Source organism: Orussus abietinus, unplaced genomic scaffold (assembly GCF_000612105.2).
Source record: "Orussus abietinus isolate OABI.00-Male unplaced genomic scaffold, Oabi_2.0 scaffold344, whole genome shotgun sequence".
Classification (NCBI taxonomy): Eukaryota; Metazoa; Arthropoda; class Insecta; order Hymenoptera; family Orussidae; genus Orussus; species Orussus abietinus.
Genome location: NW_019394508.1, coordinates 44,283 through 63,910, shown reverse-complemented (window position 1 = coordinate 63,910; position 19,628 = coordinate 44,283). Strand labels below are relative to the sequence as shown.

At 34.6% G+C, this 19,628-nt stretch overlaps 1 protein-coding gene across 5 annotated transcripts in view; it reads right to left on the bottom strand.

The window, feature by feature from the left end:
• Positions 1-19,628, bottom strand: part of LOC105695906 (aldehyde dehydrogenase, dimeric NADP-preferring) — an 86,247-nt gene that overhangs the window by 24,880 nt on the left and 41,739 nt on the right. For 2 of the 5 annotated variants that reach the window (XM_012417931.2, XM_012417932.2), the window contains exons 3-6: positions 6,764-6,804; positions 6,222-6,365; positions 6,030-6,125; positions 5,722-5,943 (exon numbers count right to left, since the gene is read on the bottom strand). In XM_012417931.2, coding sequence (XP_012273354.1) covers positions 5,722-5,943; positions 6,030-6,125; positions 6,222-6,365; positions 6,764-6,804 — 503 coding nt within the window. Of the gene's footprint in view, positions 1-5,721; positions 5,944-6,029; positions 6,126-6,221; positions 6,366-6,763; positions 6,805-9,180; positions 9,625-19,628 lie in introns of those variants that run through there. The other 3 variants (XM_023432571.1, XM_023432570.1, XM_012417934.1) reach the window with 3 other exon arrangements.

Sequence of the window (19,628 nt, the reverse complement as noted above, 5' to 3'; positions counted from 1 at the left end):
AATGAAAAATTAATATTATTTTAAGGTAACTGAAATTATAACATTAATGTAACATTGATATAACATGTTACGTTACCGAGTGGGAAATAATAACTAACATCTAACTTCCATGTTACTTTTATGCTACATAACATGTTAGTTTCGAAAACGTAACATTTACTCAACAGTTATATAACAGTGTTCACTAGGTGAATATCATTAAGTGAATTAGAGTCTGATGTATTGTTGTAGTCAAGAGATAGCCGGCGCCGTGAGAAGACCGGATTCTGACTACTAGCCTAACCTAAACCCAAATCAACTCAAATTAATTCGTTATAAAAATGATGAAAATATCGTTGTATCCGGGCACCCGGTATACCCCTCTTCTCCAACCGTAATTTATACGTCTCTTGGCCGTTGCCAAGAGACAACGATCAACGGCGAGTTTCATGCCGACGGTTTCTGTGCGATGACATATCCCGAATAAGGAGACCTTTTTCTATACTACGTTGTCTAGTTATTTCACAATTGGTGTCAGAAGTGGCTCTGGTATCCTCGTTCTCTTTAGTGAACTTAACTGAGAAAGTTAATTTGCAACATCCTAATTCTTCCTCCGACCTACCTCTTTCCTTCGGAAGGGGGAGAAGTGTTGTTTCCCGGCACCCGGTATACCCTTCTTCTTCAACAATCTTTCCCAATAAACACTGTTATATAACTGTTGGATAAATGTTACGTTTTCGAAACTAACATGTTATGTAGCATAAAAGTAACATGGAAGTTGGATGTTAGTTATTATTTTCCACTCGGTAACGTAACATGTTATATCAATGTTACATTAATGTTATAATTTCAGTTACCTTAAAATAATATTAATTTTTCATGCATTTAATAAGAAAGATAACATCTAACTTCCATGTTACTTTTATGGTACATAACGTGTTAGTTTCAAAAACGTAACATTTACCCAACAGTTATATAATAGTGTTCATTGGGACTGAACTTGAGATTTTTTTTTTTAATATACAGCCTTCAGCAATTTTGTCTTTTTTAAGAGGGAATTTTCATGTAAAATTAAAATAAATCGATTTTCTGTTTCTTTATATAACGAAGGTACATATCTGAAGTGTACACACAACATTTTCAAGTTGAAATATCAATGTAAGTTAACCGTTTGAGTGCCACGTGTCTTTGCTGTTTTCCCGTCCAAAAGTGCCAAGGAGCGTTTTTTCGCTTGTTTTATTCCCCTCCAAAAGTGCCAAGCGGCGCGATAGTACTTATCTTATTCTCCGATTAAAAATGCCAAGGAGCGCTATTGCGCTGATTTCTGCTCTATACGGTAAGCGGTAATGTTCGACTGAAAATAAAATTCGTTCTTTTACCAGCTGTCTCATTCTTTTACTTTTACCTAAAATGGAATGGTAACCGTAAAGTCGCGTATCGACGGAAATCGAGCGTGTCGCGGTTATCGGCTTCGCAGCCTAAAGCGTTCGAGCGACACAGAAGAAGCGCAAAATCGCTCCTTGGCACTCAAACGATTAAATTACAGCCAATTTAATGCGATGCATCAGATTATTATTTACGACGGACGTAACCGTTGTCTCCACAAATGTCAAAATATCCGAAATAACTATAAAGCTATCCGACCAACATACATAAAAAATCCTCAGTTGTAAAATGGGTGCTAGTGAAATCGCGTTTAGTTACCTACTGACACAATTTTTGATCAATATTACGTTTAGAGAACTGTTTCGATGACCTTGACCTTGACATATGTTGTCCAGGTCCTGAGTAATCTCCACAAGGTTTTAGCCGTCGCACGTTGTTTGTTAAAAAGTTATTAACAAAACATTTTTAATGAGTTAAACATACGTTTGCGACACTGGATGTACATTTAACCTTGACCTTGACACATATTATCAAGTCTACCCTCCTGAGCAACGGATCGCTCGTTGCTTGTTAAGAAATAATCGCTCGTTGCTTGTTAAGAAATTATTAACAAAATAATCTTGATGCTTCAGACTTACGTTTTCGACACTGGGCGTACATTTTAAGACTCAGAACGTAGTATACATGCGTTGTATACAAATATTCCTACTTACTATTCAGTTATGACTGTTCTGTCGAGATTCTATTATCACTCATAGTCGCTATCTCGCTATATACTTATTTAAGAGAAGATACCATTTCGGTGAACGTATTAATAGTTTCTTCAAAATTATGAGTTCGATATATCCATTGGAACATAATTAGATAATTGCCCACTGAACACCAAACCTAACAGTTACGTAACTTAACTAACTAACAAATAACACAACGTTTGTTGCAATATAGTAATTTAACACTTACGTAACATAGAGCTAACTAGTTACATGACATTTGTTACAGTGCAGTAACTTCCCAGTTATGTAACATGGAGTTAACAGGTTACATAACATTTATTACTATCATATCTATATAAATGTAGCGTAAGTTACTCTTATCTTACATTATGTTACTGTCCTGATATTACTGCGTACATGCAGCACATATTTGTAACAAAACAGAACTACATTGGTGCTGTCATCTATTTTATTACATCATCGTCATCGTCATTGTCATAATTCATCGTCAAATGTCATAAGATTATTATGTCATATTTTGTTTACTACTCGTATGAAAAAATGTGACTTTAATTCATACGCGCATATACATTATCAGTCATTATTTGCTAGTCGAATGAAATCCTAATTGTCTTTAAGTAAAATCAGATAGTTTATCATTCACATAATTTCATTTACAGTCTGATTTATTATATAATACTTAACTATTGCCAAGTGCCACGAAATAATACAAAATAAAACATTGCATTATTTTTTTTTGTATGAAATGTTTGAAAAATTAATATTATTTTAAGGTAACTGAACTTATAACATGTTANAATTTTTTATTTTTAATTATTTCTTGGTACTTGACAATAGTTAGATATTAAATGACAAATCAGACTTTCAATGAAATTATGTAATGATAAACTATCTGATTTTACTTAAAGACAATTAGAATTTCATTCGACTAGCAAATAACGACTGATAATGTATATGCGCGTATGAATTAAAGTCACATTTTTTCATACGAGTAGTAAACAAAATATGACATATAAATCTTATGACATTTGACGATGAATTAAGACAATGACGATGACGATGATGTAATAAAATAAATGACAGCACCAATGTAATTCTGTTTTGTTACAAATATGTGCTGCATATACACAGTAATATCAGGACAGTAACATAATGTAAGATGACAGTAACAAAGTTATGCTACATTTATATAGATATGACAGTAAAAAATGTTACATAACCGTTAAGTTACTGCATTGTAACAAATGTCATGTAACTAGTTAGCTCTATGTTACGTAACTGTTAGGTTATTACATTGTAACAAACGTTATGTTACTTGTTAGTTTTAAGTTACGTAACTGTTAGGTTTGGTGTTCAGTGGGTTTATACGTCTCTTGGCAACGGTAAAGAATTCAGAAGTCTCCATAGAAGCCCAGAAGGATACGGACGTTCGATGCTCGATAAATAGTATGTTAGTCAACGGATGGCGGCGCTGTAAGCATCTCTCCATCTCTTTTAATCTTATGGCGATATATAACGATTGCATTCTTTCTTTATCTTACACCCAATACTCGCCTTTCTATATGCGTCTCTCTTCCTCGCGTACGTGAAATATCATTGGCTAACACGTGCGACCTCTCTTTTACTCCCACTTCTGGTTTGTTAGCCAACTTTTAGAGTATCAAGCGCTAACATAGGGTCTGGGCTTCTATGGGACTTCTGAATTCTTTGGCCGATATATAAAGTTAAACATACGTTAATATTGTGAAATAACTAGACAACGTAGTGTGGAAAAAGGGTTCTTTATTTGGGATATGTCATGCCTACGGTTTCGGTGCCATGACATATCCCAAATAAAGACCCCTTTTTCTACACTACGTTGTCTAGTTATTTCACAATATTAACGTATGTTTAACTTTATATATCGCATTTATAATGCTTGGAATGATTAATTTGTGTTAATGTGGGTTTAGGGTAAGCTAATAATTAGAATCCGGCCGCCAGGAGGCCGGCTACCAATTAAAGTGATACAGGAGTCTTTAAATGTATATTCAACAATGAGAAACAAACAAACAAATAACGAGCGTCCGATAAAACCTCGTGGAGGTCACTCAGGAGGGTCATCTTGACATTGTGTCAAAGTCAAGGTCATTGGAGCAGGGTCCCCTAAACTTAATATTTACTGCATTTTTTTATTAAAAAATATAATATTAGAGATATAAGATTGAGCTGACACTAAAGCCACTATTAAACGTGTTTTTCTCGAAACTACATTTTTCAAACTGGCGAGCGGGATAACTGAAAAACTAATTAATTGATCAATTTTGCACAAAGCCCATTCAACTTATACGTTTTTCCTCGGGATGAACTTCTAATACGAACAGTATTATTTATTTATAACATTTTTATCGACAATTTAAAGCCGATATTGTTGTTGGGGTTCATTTTTATTTCAAACAGTAGAAATTTGTTAGTTTTACAAATATTCTAGTTGAAACAAGTTCAAACCCAGCGTAAACTACCTAGCTTTAAGAAAATATTTTACTTATGACATTAAGATGAATGTGACATATGCTACACTGCTCGCCGACAGCCGCCGTCCTGTCGGAAGTGGTTGAGATAATTATATCCTTTGTGGAGATACATGAAGAAGATTAAAAGAAAAATATATCTTTTTGAACTTTGAGGATGCCTGTTCATATTAAAAAAAAATAACTGATTCGAATATCGACAAGTAGTTTCTCTGTAAAAAATTCATGAAAATTTTTAATTTCTTAGCCTGTTACACGAAAATCCCCTCTTAAAATGAAATTAATGCGGTATCAGTCTCATTTATGAAACTTTTTTCTGGACTAGGATCAAATCCTTTACAAATGTACCATGTGATTATAGAGGTCCTAAGATCCTGACACCCATGAAATTTCTTTGTTTTAAATTTATTTACAAACATTTTTTTATTTTTTTTATGAAAGTGTAATTTCATGAGCGTCAGGGCATTCCTTAAGGCCATCATGTTAACGTGGTAACATTTTGGTATATTCAATTCAGAGAATTTTTAAGAAAGATTGGTACAGATACGGTTTTTATATCACCTTTAAAAAGACCTATTAAGGTGATGTGAGAATGGCATCAAGGAGGTCATGTTTATGAAACTTTTCTGTGAACTAGGTGTATTGAATCGTTTCAGTTTGCAACGTGAGTATAGAGGCTATAAGAAAAGTCCTGACACACATGGAATTTTAATTATTACAAAATTTGTTTATAATTATGTAAAAAAAATGTTATCAAAAATCAAGTTTCATGGGTGTTAGGACCTTCTTTGTAGCCTCCATATTCACGTTGTAAAGTTTGAAACGATTCGGTACATTCAGTTCGGAGAAAAGTTTCATGAACGATTGAGCTTTCGGATGCCACTGTCACATCCCCTTAAAAAGGTCCAAAGTTCTTTATCAGTCCAAAATTATAGAGCTGAGAGTTTTCGTAAATCTCTGAACGAATAGTTCGCAGGCGGGGGTAGACAGGCCACTTAACTGTAATATATGTTTCTAAATTCTGGATCCCAGAGGATATAGAGATCACATTCTATCTCGAGATTAGATAGTGCACTTGACATTTGAATACTCATTTATCAATGTTTACTTACAGTGTCCAGATACTTAGGAATAATTTCAGCCAGGAGTTTCGAAGTAGCTTGAGATACTTCTGATGGTTTCACAATGACACAGTTGCCAGCAGCTACGGCACCCATCATGGGAACTAAAGTCAATTGCAACGGGTAATTCCAAGCGCCAATTACAAGGACCACACCATAAGGATCTTTATATACTTCAACGGAATCCAATATATTAACAATAGCTTTAGCTGGCTAAAAGAAAGAATTATTTAAACATAAATATATCTTTTAACTTGAAACTACTTTTTACAATTTATAATACAGTTTAAATTGCATACCTTTTCAGGTGCAGCCCATTCCCTTATATTCATAAGCATATGTTTAATATCATTTATAGTGTACGATGTTTCTAGGACTGTGCTTTCAAACTTGGACTGTAAAAGAATAGCATCAAATATGTAACGAATGGAAATAATAATTGAAAGAAAAATGCAACTAGAACTATAACATTGGACAATCATTTGATGTACCCTGCGCAAGTCCGCTGCAAGTGCGGCATGGATCTCGGCTGTATTCTCCTCTATCATTCGTTGAAATTGTTTCAATTGTGCAATTCTCCATTCTAACGGTCGCGTTTTGCCACTGTAAAATGCGTCACGTGCTCTTTGTACAATCTAGAACATTTTTAAAATGCAGTAAATCCTACATCCATACTTGTTACAAAGATATTTTACACAATAAATGAAAGATACACTAAATATTACCAAATTGTAACAATATTTTCACAACTATACTTAAATGTATTGTCTTTATGCTATCGCTATTCACTATTATTTTCCTCGGTAACATTCATATAGCAAAGAAAACATTGCCAAATGGAAAATGACTAGTACTATTCACTGAGTTTAAAGAAGATAAAAATTCAGAGTTAGGCTATTATGGAAGATAAGCAGTAGAGATGACGTGGTCGTACAAAGTGCATGTAAATATACTGAAACTACAAAGTCTTTGGTAATAATACATTCCACATTCAACAAAAATGTTAATTCCATAGATGCAGTAATCAACTTACATCTGCGTAACTGGACATTTCCACTTTACCATTAATTTGTACTGGAACAAAAATATAAAATATAATACAAATGTAAAAATACACAATATAACGTCACAAATTTAATATGATATTTGCATGCCCATTTCGTCTAAATGGCCTAGCATAGCTGAAAAAAGAACATGTATCATTAATTTACATGATTTAAGTAAGACAAATAATATACAGTTTCATATCCATGTGAAAAGTTAGTCCCGAATAAACTGCCTTTAATAACATTACTAAAGAAAACAGAATTGTAGAAAATGAATTCGATGTGCATTCATTATTCATAATATCCTCATAAGATACATCTTTAGGCCTATTCTATTAATTTTATTCTGTAACTATGTAATAATTGAATTCCCCTTACCGTTGATTCAAGATATTATTTTATGAATGAGTTAAAATTTCGGTTTGCTAAGGACAGGATATTTTCTTAGTTTAAATAACTTAAAATATTTTAAATAAGAACATAGATTTAACATGTTTATTATAAATTAACTAATAAGTTAACTTAGGTTTTCCTCATTTATAGTTAAACTCTGAAGATCTTCTTTCACAAATAATGAAAAACTTGAAAACGGTAGGAACTGTGAAAGCATGTAACCTATGAAGAGAGTATATCATAATTCAGGGATAATTATATTTATATAATTATATATTCACACACATATAAATATATATGAAATAAGATTATGGGCTATCTTGCTTCAAAGCAACAGCACAGTTTAGGGGAACTATTACATAAAGCAGATTGAATGAAAATGTGCAAAATGAGCAGCTCGTGGTATTGCGTAACTTTTATCGTAGTGAAAATGACAGATGTTTTGCATGACGCTACTCAACAAAAAATTCAGTGCCGAGTGACAAGATATCAGAGAGAGAGGTACAATAGATGGAGGGCGAGAGAGGCCCAGCGACAAGAGCGTGTCTATATATCCATTGAGATTCAAATTGTTAGAGGTTAACTCAGCCTATGCAGCCATATTAATATTTAATAGCGAATGCAATAAGGACGGAAAAATGTGAATCGCAATGGGAGCACTTCGGGATATTTCTGATCTGTCGAGTATTTTAAAAAATCAGTTCCACAACAGTAATGATAACCCTTTGCACTTGGCGCCATCCCATCTACACTTACAATATCCCTTCAGAGGAGACAACCGAGTGCGAAGGATTAATAGACATGTTTGTTATTAACATTACAATTATTTTATATTTTAGAATATCATAGCATGTTAACGGTGTTATTTTTTGCCAATCATTTTTATTTTATTATATCATTTATGGAACTTGCAATTTAACACAATTCTTCATTTATGGCATGAGGTATTACAAACCGTATTCGAATGTTACAGCTAATCACTTATATTATCATTCATGCTCAAAACCTTTCCCGTATACTTTGTGCATAGAGATTTCACACTTTCACTCAGGGGATAAATAATCGAGTGCATAAACTTGTGTGAGATAAAAGTGCGAGAAGTGAGCACTCTCGTCAAAAATATGTAATAAACGCCTAGACTTTAGAATAATAGTAATTGATGATAAAAATGTTAATCAGATATTGGCAGCAGTAGTAATAAGATAAAAATTCTACAATTTGCATGAATAAGTATAATTTAATAGAAATAAGCAATATTAAAAAATTCACCAAGAGCCTTTTCTTTCCAATAGAAAAACACGAGAATTCTTGTGATCTGTTTGCTATGTGTTAATTGGTAAGATTAGTTTAAAAATACAGTAATCACTTATAAAGAAGACATTTCATTAACTACCGTTATCAACATATTCTTTTTATGAATTGATTTCCATGAATACTAACTGCATGTACAAGGTTACATTACAAAGTGATTAAATTATTCTGCAACCTTGAAGGACAAAAATAAAACAGTTAAAATGAATCACAAGTAACTAAAGACACTCAGATTTCAACTTCATCGCTATGCCAATAACTTCAAACAAAGCACCAGAGTAATATAACCAAATTTTCCTGTAAACCGCCAACATATCTAAATTAAAATCTTTTTAAACTCCACATCTCCATCATTCTTGATAACGCAAGTACAATCAGATCACAATTTCACATTGCACAGAAATTATACCCATAATTCAGCCTAACTGGATCAATTAAATTACAATTTGAATTATAGCTAAACGTAATCTACATTGGAACCACAGCCTTTTCTACTCGACATGGAAAAAAATTCGTATCAAGCTATTAGAAGCTGCATTGATCTATGTTGAAATGGTGAGAACATTTTACCAACTGCGGAATTAATTACAGGACAGATTCTCAGGTCGGTAATAACCTTGTCCTTGAGAGTAACAGGAAGAAATCGGAACACGCTACGTGCGTTGGAAATAGGCTGGAAAGCAATTCCATCCATACGTACGTACGTCAGAAGTAGTTCGTTTTGACAGACAGCAACGCACAGCAACGCACAGCAACGCACAGCAACGCACAACAACGGACAGCAATGCGCAGTAACGCAGAATAACTGAGAGCGACTGACAGCCGCTGCGACCGAGTCTGAGCTCGGGATAGCCGGCGGGGATGATAAAGGTCCCACTCGCTAATGACATTCGTAATCTCCGGCGCTAACGGTCGCACGTCAGATAGAGGAACGTGACAACCTTCCTCCTGTTGTCCGTTTTCACTCAGTACATTTTCCAAAGAATTCAGAACAGAAGTCCCATAGAAGCCCAGATCCTATGTCATCGCTTGATGCTTTAAATGTGGCTAATAAACCAGGAGTGGGGGTAAAAGAGAGATCGCATGTGTTGGTCAACAATATCTCACATACGGGAGGAAGAGATACGCATATGGAGAGGCGAGTACTGTGTGTAAGATGAAAGAATGCAATTCGATATATACGAGTTTAAGAGAGATGGAAAGCTGATTACAGTGTCGCCATCCGTTGGCTAACATATTATTTATTCAGCATCAACGTCCGAATCTTGGGCTTCTATGTAGAGTTCGAAAATTCTCGGTGACATTAAATTGGAGAAGGTATCTGTGAAACATACCGTAAGTTACCGGGAACATTGAGAATTTAAGAGAACGTTAATTTTGTTATTTATACTTTAGGTTTCTTCGTTTAAATAACTTTTTTTTTTTCAATCAACTTCAAAGTTCAAGCTATAGAGTAATAATTACTATTAGAAAATATTGATTATAGGATCGTATTTACCTTCAGCTAAAAATATTCACGTATCTACAACTTCACGGAAAATTCCATGCGATTTGTTTCAAATTAACTATTTCATTCTGCGACGAAGCAAATGGGAGGTTTTGATTGGCTACGGAGAACGTACAACGGAAATTCCCCTCTACGATGTTTCTCTATAGCTAATCGAAACCTCTCGTTCGATCTGTTGAAAATTCAAATTCTTATAATTTCTCGATAAAAAAGGCTTTGGAGAAATTACCGATAAATTACCGGGAATTTCTGTTCGTTTCTGACGTAACTTACTGGATTTAGAACTCTACTTCTATGGAGACTTCTAAATTCTTTGCATTTACTTAAGCTACTTTACGTCGGTTTTATGACTACCGATGTTTGTCACCACCTTTGGCTATATAGGTATGGGCTGACAGTCGCTTGTATTTTATCATGCATTAACACATAGAGATTAGAGACCAGGAGGACGAACACGAGGTTATAGAAGTTTCCTCAAAATCGGATACAGATCTTTCTTTGGTAAGTGGCGCCACATTCGCTTAGGGACCACTGTTTGAATAAAGCGCGTGCATGGATTTAAAGACAATTGCAATACGGTTATATTGTCCAGACAAACTAAGATAAAATATTCAATGTATGTTTTATCTCTGAAATATCTTTATGAGCATTTATTTGTGACATATGTAAGTACTGTAATTGAAAAAAGTTTTGGCTCAAATAGTAGAACGTGAAGTTTTCCAAGTTTTCAATTTGACAGATCTTCGTGTTGTCTGCAATTCACGAGATTGCATACTCCACGTTGGCCCCTCAGTGATAGCGCTGCCACCTACAGGAAAAATGGCAAACAATGTTCCGCATCCTTTTACGCGGGCATGAGCTCCCATAAGGGACTCTATGCAGTTAGAGTTCTAAATCCAGTAAGTTACGTCAGAAACGAACAGAAATTCCCGGTAATTTATCGGTAATTTCTCCAAAGCCTTTTTTATCGAGAAATTATGAGAATTTGAATTTTTCAACAGAGCGAACGAGAGGTTTCGATTAACTATAGAGAAACATCGTAGAGGGGAATTTTCGTTGTACGTTTTCCGTAGCCAATCAAAACCTTCCATTCGTTTCGTCGCAGAATGAAATATCAGTTCATTTGAAACAAATCGCATGGAATTTTCCGTGAAGTTGTAGATACGTGAATATTTTTAGCTGGAGGTAAATACGACCCTATAATCAATATTTTCTAATAGTAATTATTACTCTATAGCTTGAACTTTGAAGTTGATTGAAACAAAAAAAAGTTATTTAAACGAAGAAACCTAAAGTATAAATAACAAAATTAACGTTCTCTTAAATTCTCAATATTCCCGGTAACTTACGGTATGTTTTACAGTTACCTTCTCCAATTTAATGTTACCGAGAATTTTCGAACTCTATATGCAGTTCGTCCTCTGGTCTCTAGTCTCCATGTATTGATAGCTGGAAAAGCGAGGCCAACATAAACCGTGATGCAGGCCCGTGTAGTAGACTAGAAAGGAGGGAAATTCAAATATAATTATTTCGAACGAGATAACGTAATGCGTGGGGCCGATTCTTTAAGGGATATGGCCACGATAGAATTTTCAAAAAAACGATTTTTTTTTGCTTAAACGATGCTTTAATATCATAAGAATAAGTTAGCATTCGACTTACAGTGAAAAAAATTTTCTTTACCGACTTCGAGCGTGTAACATAAGCCTACTTGTAGCGTGGCCGTGGAGTACCCGAGCGCGCCGCGTGACGACCTCGGATTTTTGGAGCTATACCATTAGAGAGCACTGGTTGTCTACCTATACGAAAACATACCTATACAGGATCATCTAATGCCAGTATGACCGCTGAAAGAACGCCATTCAGTTGCTCTTCTGCTTTTTGTGCGTGATTTTGTATTATGCAAGTTGAAGCATTTTTTGTGAGCAGCCGAAATGAGTGGCCAAAAAAAGGTTTATCTATCAAAGAAGGGGTCAATATCAAATACTTGGTCTTCGCATAAGATCAGTATTTCGAAGCGTAGACTGGTAAATCGATTCTTAGCACAGGCAGATGCAGAAGGCGTGAGCGCGTCGGCCAAGAAACTACGACTGTCAACGAGTTCGCGTGATAATGACACTAACGCCAAATTCGGTAACAGATTTATAAATTTCGTAACTGTTATGAACGCAATTGCTCAAGTAGTTGTTTGCAAAACCTGCGGTCAAGATGTAAAAATCACTGAATCGGCCATGCGCAGTTTGGATTTCAAGATCGTAATTTCTTGTAACCAGTGTGAAAAAACTGAAATACCTAATTGTCCTTATGTGAGAAATGGGTATGAAATTAATTGCAGAATCACCTTAGCGATGCGATTATTAGGTGTAGGTTTGAACGGTATAAAAAAGTTTAGTGCCTTCATGAAATTGTCACGGCCGATATACCATTCCTTTTATGACAAATTTGTCGAAGCAATTGCTGTAGCAATGAAAACTGCGTACTGTGCGTAACTGTGCGTAGTAAAGCTGAAGAGGATGAAAATCTTGTCTTAGAAGGCCGACTTTATGGAGCTGGCATCGCAGACTAAGGGTAAACATTTTTTTTTATTCGATTCTTCAAGTTTAACAACAAAAAAGTTATACGTCAAACTTTAAACGCATTTTTCTCAAAACAGCTTTTTTCTAATTCGCGTGATAAATAACTTCGACAAAGTTCTTCCGATTGACTTCAAATTTTTATATCATCTTTGTAATTGTATTTCGCAGAGAAGTACATACGGAATTTTTGATTAATTAAAAACTTTCCATTTTATGAGCAGTTTTATACGAAATTTTTCACTGGAAATTCACCCGTTAACTTCAAATACCTGCCATTTTCGAAAAAATTAATATTTAAAAAATTCCATATGTACTTCTCTTGGTATTTTTATGTAGATTAACGACAATTTTTTCGTTTTCTTCTAGGTCAAAAATTGTGGACGCTAAATGTCACTCCGTGGAACGCCTCGGAAAAAAGATGAAAAAAGCAAATAGGAGTTGTCGTCCATTTCGCATAAGAAAATGATTGAAGAAAACTATTTTTGTTACTTTGATACACACACTAAATGTACCTGTAATTAGTTCTGTAAATAAATTACTTTTTATACAACAAAAAAATTGTTGAATATGCAAATGATTTTATACTCGCTACCGTGGCCATGCCTCTTAAGTCAAAGAGATACCGAAAGATAAGCTACATTTGGAATAACTTTACCTTTAGGCATTTGCACTCGAGTTCAGAGTGGGAAGATGTCACGAAATTTATATCGAAAATAATTTTATTGAGTAACTGTGAAATCTTACTTCTAAATTCTATTCCACCTGAACCTACCCAGTGAACATTATTGTATAACTGTTGGCTAAATGTTACGTTTTCGAAACTAACATGTTATGTAGCATAAAAGTAACATGGAAGTTAGATGTTAGTTATTATTTCCCACTAGGTAAGGTAACATGTTATGTAATATGTTATATTAATGTTATAATTTCAGTTACCTTAAAATAATATTAATTTTTCATACATTTAATTAAAAAAAATAACGCAATTTTATCAATAATTATATAACTTTTTATTTTTAATTATTTTTTGGTACTTGATAATAGTTTAATATTAAATGACAAGTCAGACTTTCAATGAAATTATGTAAATGATAAACTATCTGATTTTACTTAAAGACTATTATGATTTCATTCGACTAGCAAACAATTACTAATAATGTATATGCGCGTACGAAGTAAAATCATTTTTCATATGGGTAGTAAACAAAATATGATATACATTAATCTTATGACATTTAACGATGAATTATGACAATAACGACGACGATGATGCAATAAAATAGATGACAGCAGCAATGCAGTTCTGTTTTGTTACAAATATATGCTGCATATACACAGTAATATCAGGACAGTAACAATGTAAGATGAGAGTAACAAACTTACACTACATTTATATAGATATGATACTAACAAATGTTATGTAATCTGTTAGCTCCATGTTACATAACTGTTAAGTTACTGCATTGTAACAAATGTCATGTAACTAGTTAGCTCTATACGTAACCGTTAGATTATTACATTGTAACAAACGTTATGTTATTTGTTAGTTTTAAGTTACGTAATTGTTAGGTTTGGTGTTCAGTGGGTAAATCTCGATATATTTGAAAATTCACTTTAAAGCTTCGCATTGCACGGAGGGTGAAAGTTAGTTGTTTATAAATAAGGTATCACTTAATCTGATACCTTGAAATGGTATGTCTGCGTCTTTCTTTTCATTTTTACTTTGATATTTTGTGCTATGACAGCCTTTAGCCAAGTAGTAGCGGTCTATTTCTCTGAATTAAACGCGAATCTCTTTCATTGAGAATTTAAATTAGAATTCCAGGGTATACGAAATCGTTATTTTTTTGGTCTCCGATGGTGCTGATATCCTGACAATCTGTGTGAAGTGAGCAACAAACAGTCCGACCATTTAAAAGGTTCCTTGATGCCCTAAGTTCCCGTCTCGTCGTCGACGAAGTTTTCGGCTGTATGTAGGATCAAATTTCAAGTGTCAGGATTAACATGAACGGTTGATTTATTAATAAAAAATTAATATAAAGAAATTGAATACGTTGAAGAGTACGTCTTAAAGATCTCAGAAAAAGGGACTTGATTTTCCCTCCGACTTCGCTCGAGCTCTCCTCAATCAGAACTAACTCCCATTCGATCATTCTCATCCAGCCTCACTCTAATTTCTTTCTCACTCAATTCATATTCTTCACTCTCTCATTACCACACTCATCAATACATTTCTTTGTGCGCCAAAATTCTCACTCACTGAGTCATACGGCCGTTCGCACTTCACGAACTCTCAACCACGCATAAACAGTATCACCTATCGAGCTGTAATTTAATCTAAATACTTCTCATTTCACCCCACAATCATACAAACATTACATTTCACTCTAACTTCTATTATTCTTATTCTTAATCTTTATTGCCTTATTGGCGACACAACTATTCGTATAGCTAAACGCTTTCATTTTTTCTTTATTCTATTAACTTTATTGGACCGCACAGGGCACTGACACTACACGTATATTACAACGTATAATACGTTCCTAGTTTTCTACGTAAGCGCGAAGTATATTACACCCTTCTATTCCTAAACAGAAAATAATAAATCCAATTAGAAATCTGATATTAAACTGAATTAAGTCGACAGAATTTTGAACACAAGCGTCAAATTAATTATTCCTTCAAAGTTTGTACGGTTACAGATGCTCTAAAAGACGTTTATAATCTAACGGATGGCATATATTGTACATCCGAGGCATCCTTCATATTGGAAACATAATTTACTGGTTTTGTACGATTTTCTACGGTAAACAATGTGGTTTACATAATATGCGTCAAAAACCTCGAAAAACCCCGAAATTACCAACCCTGGTCACTACATTGAGAAGATGAAAGTAGTCACAGCCCTTACTTCGTAACTATTGCACGGTGCTGCCCTCTTGCCAGCTGATGCGTTAAAAGGCGCGATACGTCGATAAACGTAGAGTCAGTCTTGTTTGGTAAAGCAGGGTAGAGCAAGTACTAAGCCGAGAAGTGCTTACCCACTGACATTTACCGACGGAGAGTCGTCATACACGAAATACAATCATACTCTGAAATATTGACTAGCGCTGTAATTCAATGATAATGTCAAAATGACGCCATAATTAGAAATAATAAACTAATATTTCTAACGTTTTTTTTTTAGAACTTCATAGCAACAGGAGTCGAGGGGCGGGAGAGCGCCGCTGGTTGCAACGCCAACTTTGTTATTTTTTAGTTCTCAATGTTCAAAGCTATTTGCCAAAGAGATAGTGCGCACCTTTAAGAAATTTTCAAGACATAATCGTTTTAATATTAGGGGTACCTATAAGTAATCAATTATTTTGAAAGAGGTGTTCTAGCCGTCAAAAAATTGATTACTTATGGGTACTCCTAATATTTAGTATACACCTAATAAGAACATAGATTAGAACAGCTGGCGAAGTGGACGATAGCCTAATGGATAAGGCGTTAAATCTTTTCGATTCCCGGTGATGCACATCTTTTTTTCAATATGTAATTACAGTTCTCTTTTTTTGTTCACATAGATTTACTTTTTATCTTCATTTTTTATGAAATGAAAGGTCACCAGTGAATGGCAACCTTTGCACTGGTGTCCACGTGACGGTCCACATATTAAATGCACAAGATGTTATCAAACATGTTTTTCGTGTTTTTATGACCAATACCATCCTAATATTTTCCGAAATAGTTTAGATGTTGACGGCGATTAATATATAATATTAATAACAACAATAATGTTTTGTAATTGTATTATATTGGAATAATATAATTTTAAATATAATGCGATGCGATAAATGTAATTTTGTACTCCCTTCCTGTCATTTACGAGTCATTTTTAATTATTCCTTTTTCTCTTAATGTGGATATGCGATTTTATTAAAGAAAAATAAAGATAAAATAAAATAAATATGAAAAAAAAATCACCGAACCCAGCGAATCGGTATTGGAACGCCAAGCACCCCGGCGCCCCAAAACCCTGCACGTTACCCACTCGGTTATCGGCCGAGATATGAGAGTTGCTCTAACTTATGTCTTTATTAGGTATATACTAAATATTTAAACGATTATTTCTCAAAAATTCCTTAGAGGTGCGCTCTAACCCTTTGGTAAATAGCTTTAAACATTGAGAACTATAAAATAACAAAGTATTACGACAATCTGAGAGGACCATACCTGATCCTCTCCTGGTTAGTCGCTGGTGTTGCAGCCAGCTCCTCGCCTCCTGTTGCTATGAGGTTCCTTATATAAAAAAAATATATAAAAAATACATTTTTATCATAACATAATTTTTTAAACAGAGTTATTATAATTAAAAGATGTAAATATTGCTAACAAAAATTTGTTATGGACACCATCTTGTAGATGAGAACAAATAAGTTAAAATATTGCACTAAGAATGTAAAAAACTTGTTACGAACATATTGTTATTTAAAAAATCGATTTGGGCATTCAATTAGAAAAATTCAATTACTTAAAATATTTGTTTATTGTTGATGCTTCTAAAGGAAAAAAATAAAAGAAAAATTGTGTCAAATCAAACGTAAATATATATTAATTTAATACAATTGTTTATAACAAATTAAAAGCAATGGTCCGCGTAAAAAAGTAATAAAAATACTGACATTTTTTGGCCAAAATAATTTAAATTAAACAAAGAAAATTGTAGAAAAAAGTAAATTATTATAGATCGCAGCAAACGTATTTTCCATGGTAGAATTAATTGGAAACTGACTTTTTCCTATAAAAATTAAGAAATATGGAATTTGCCAGAAACTATGTACATAAGGATGCTCACCACACCGCCGATTTTACAGAACTTCACGGGGACAATTGTTTCGAGCGTATTTATCAATCGATCGAGTTCAACGAATGCTCACTCTAAAGATAAAATGTTGTGCGTTTATATGGAAGGAATTTTTGATAAGTGGTCATTTTCACATAGAAAAATGCAACAACATAATTTGCATGCTTCCGTAACTAGGAAGGAGTTGCTTTACGGAAAATCGCTCCCATATCAACACCCGTTAACATTTTATCTTTCAAACAACCACTCGCAGAACTCGATCAGTTGATAAATACGTTCAGAATCGTTGTTCACGTGGAGCACTTTTTTTCGCAATTTCCAGGTTCGGAATGAATGATTTGGGATCTTCTTAGCAACCGATGCCGAATCTAAGCGGAGTGTGTATCTGGCGTGTGCGTGCGTCTGTGTGTCGACGCACGCGAAGTGCCAAGTTACAAGGTTTGTTCGCGTTGACTGCACTTTCTAAACTCGAGGGTAACGAGGGTACTACACTTTTCTGGAAAAGTGCAGAAGGGTAGATACACTTTCGTCGACGTCCCGAACGTCAGCAACCTCACGAAAGTCCAAGATGACCGATTTAGGAGAGCGGTACACAATTTTGAGATTATCCGTATCGGACGATGACGAATACGAAAATGTAATGCTTCCTCCAGCCTTCTTTCTTGGGCTGTCTTCGTTTTCTTCAAATCCTACAATTCGTTCTATTACCTTGTAATTGTAGAAGATGAAAATTCCTTTCACGAATTTCAGGTATTGAGGATCAATAAGGGTGAGAATGTTATTGCAGGAGAATGAAAAGCAATTTAACTACAACAGGGAAAAATTATAGTTTAGTTCATTCCAACCGCGGTTACGTAGTAATACATAATTATTGTAAATTGTTTCAAACATTATGTACAAAACTAAAACGCTAAATCGTTCTATACACGAAGAATATGCATTAATAATTACTGCTGTTTATATTATGTTGAGATGTTAGCATAAATATTGTATTTTCCTGTTTGTTGGTCTTTTCAATTTTGAAATTTGCCGCCAAATTCGCGGACTACCCTTCTTGCCCTCGCTCGGGATCGAGGGTAGAAAGTGTAAACTCGGGGTAGACGTCTGCGTCACTTCCGTCAAAATGAACGCCAAAGTATACACTTTTCGTAAAAGTGTAGAAGGTGTAGGCAAAACGAACAAACCGACAGATGTTTACCCGCTGCGTGTGTCATGCAAGATGACGTACACATTGTTCGACCGCCTCTAAACATTGCCCATTACGCATCGCGTTTCACTCATCTGACAATGAGTGACTCCCCCGCGAACCTACGATTCGTATCCCGGTAAGAAGGCTGGATTTGATTGGAATTGAAAATTTTTATTCCAGTAAATATCTGACTTTTCCTTCGCCCTCTATTGCGCTGGCGATAAAATAAAATAGCAGAATCTAATCCCTATCAATTCACTCTAAAAAATAGAGGGGACCGGGGTTCAAAGGAATTTAAAAATACGAGAATAGGAATAGAGCAAATAAATATGAACTTCAATACTCTTTGTGGAATTTAAACAAATTTGTTATTTTACGTGCCCGTAAGCAATCTCCCAACTCATTCGTGCTTTTAGGCTCCGTCCATTTTCTACGACTTCTTAAACCTCGTCTATGATGTCGTTATCGTTATGATATAGTTGATATAGTTATCGTCGGTCAAATGTGAACGGCCAAAATTTGGAGTTTAAAAGATGAGGGTGAAGTGAAACCCCCCTCAAATCAGTCGATTCGAAAAAAATACTTTTTCTTAAAGTGAAGTGAAACACGTCGAGGAACTTACTCGACGACGATAAAGAAGATTTTTCTAAATGCTTACGTTGCCGACGTTCGTTTTCATATTCACAGCCGTGTCGAATTATATTCGACATTGTACAAAATGGCATACTCCACCTGTCGTTTTCGTACAATAAATATCAAGAAATCGAAGTAAAACTCCCGAAACCCACTGGATTCATGGTTTCTGGGGCCCTAATTGACTGCAGAGGGACCCCCTGCGCCATCTGTGATTTCCAGGTGAATTAAATTTTTACTACGAGACCTCGTATTCCCATGGTTTTAACATAGAAGGGCATACAACAGTTTTTTTGCCTTTATCCCGTTGAAATGCGAGTTTATCGATTACCAGAGATCTCATATTTCGATCAATATACAATTATCGAAGGCTCTGATATGAGAATTGAAAGGG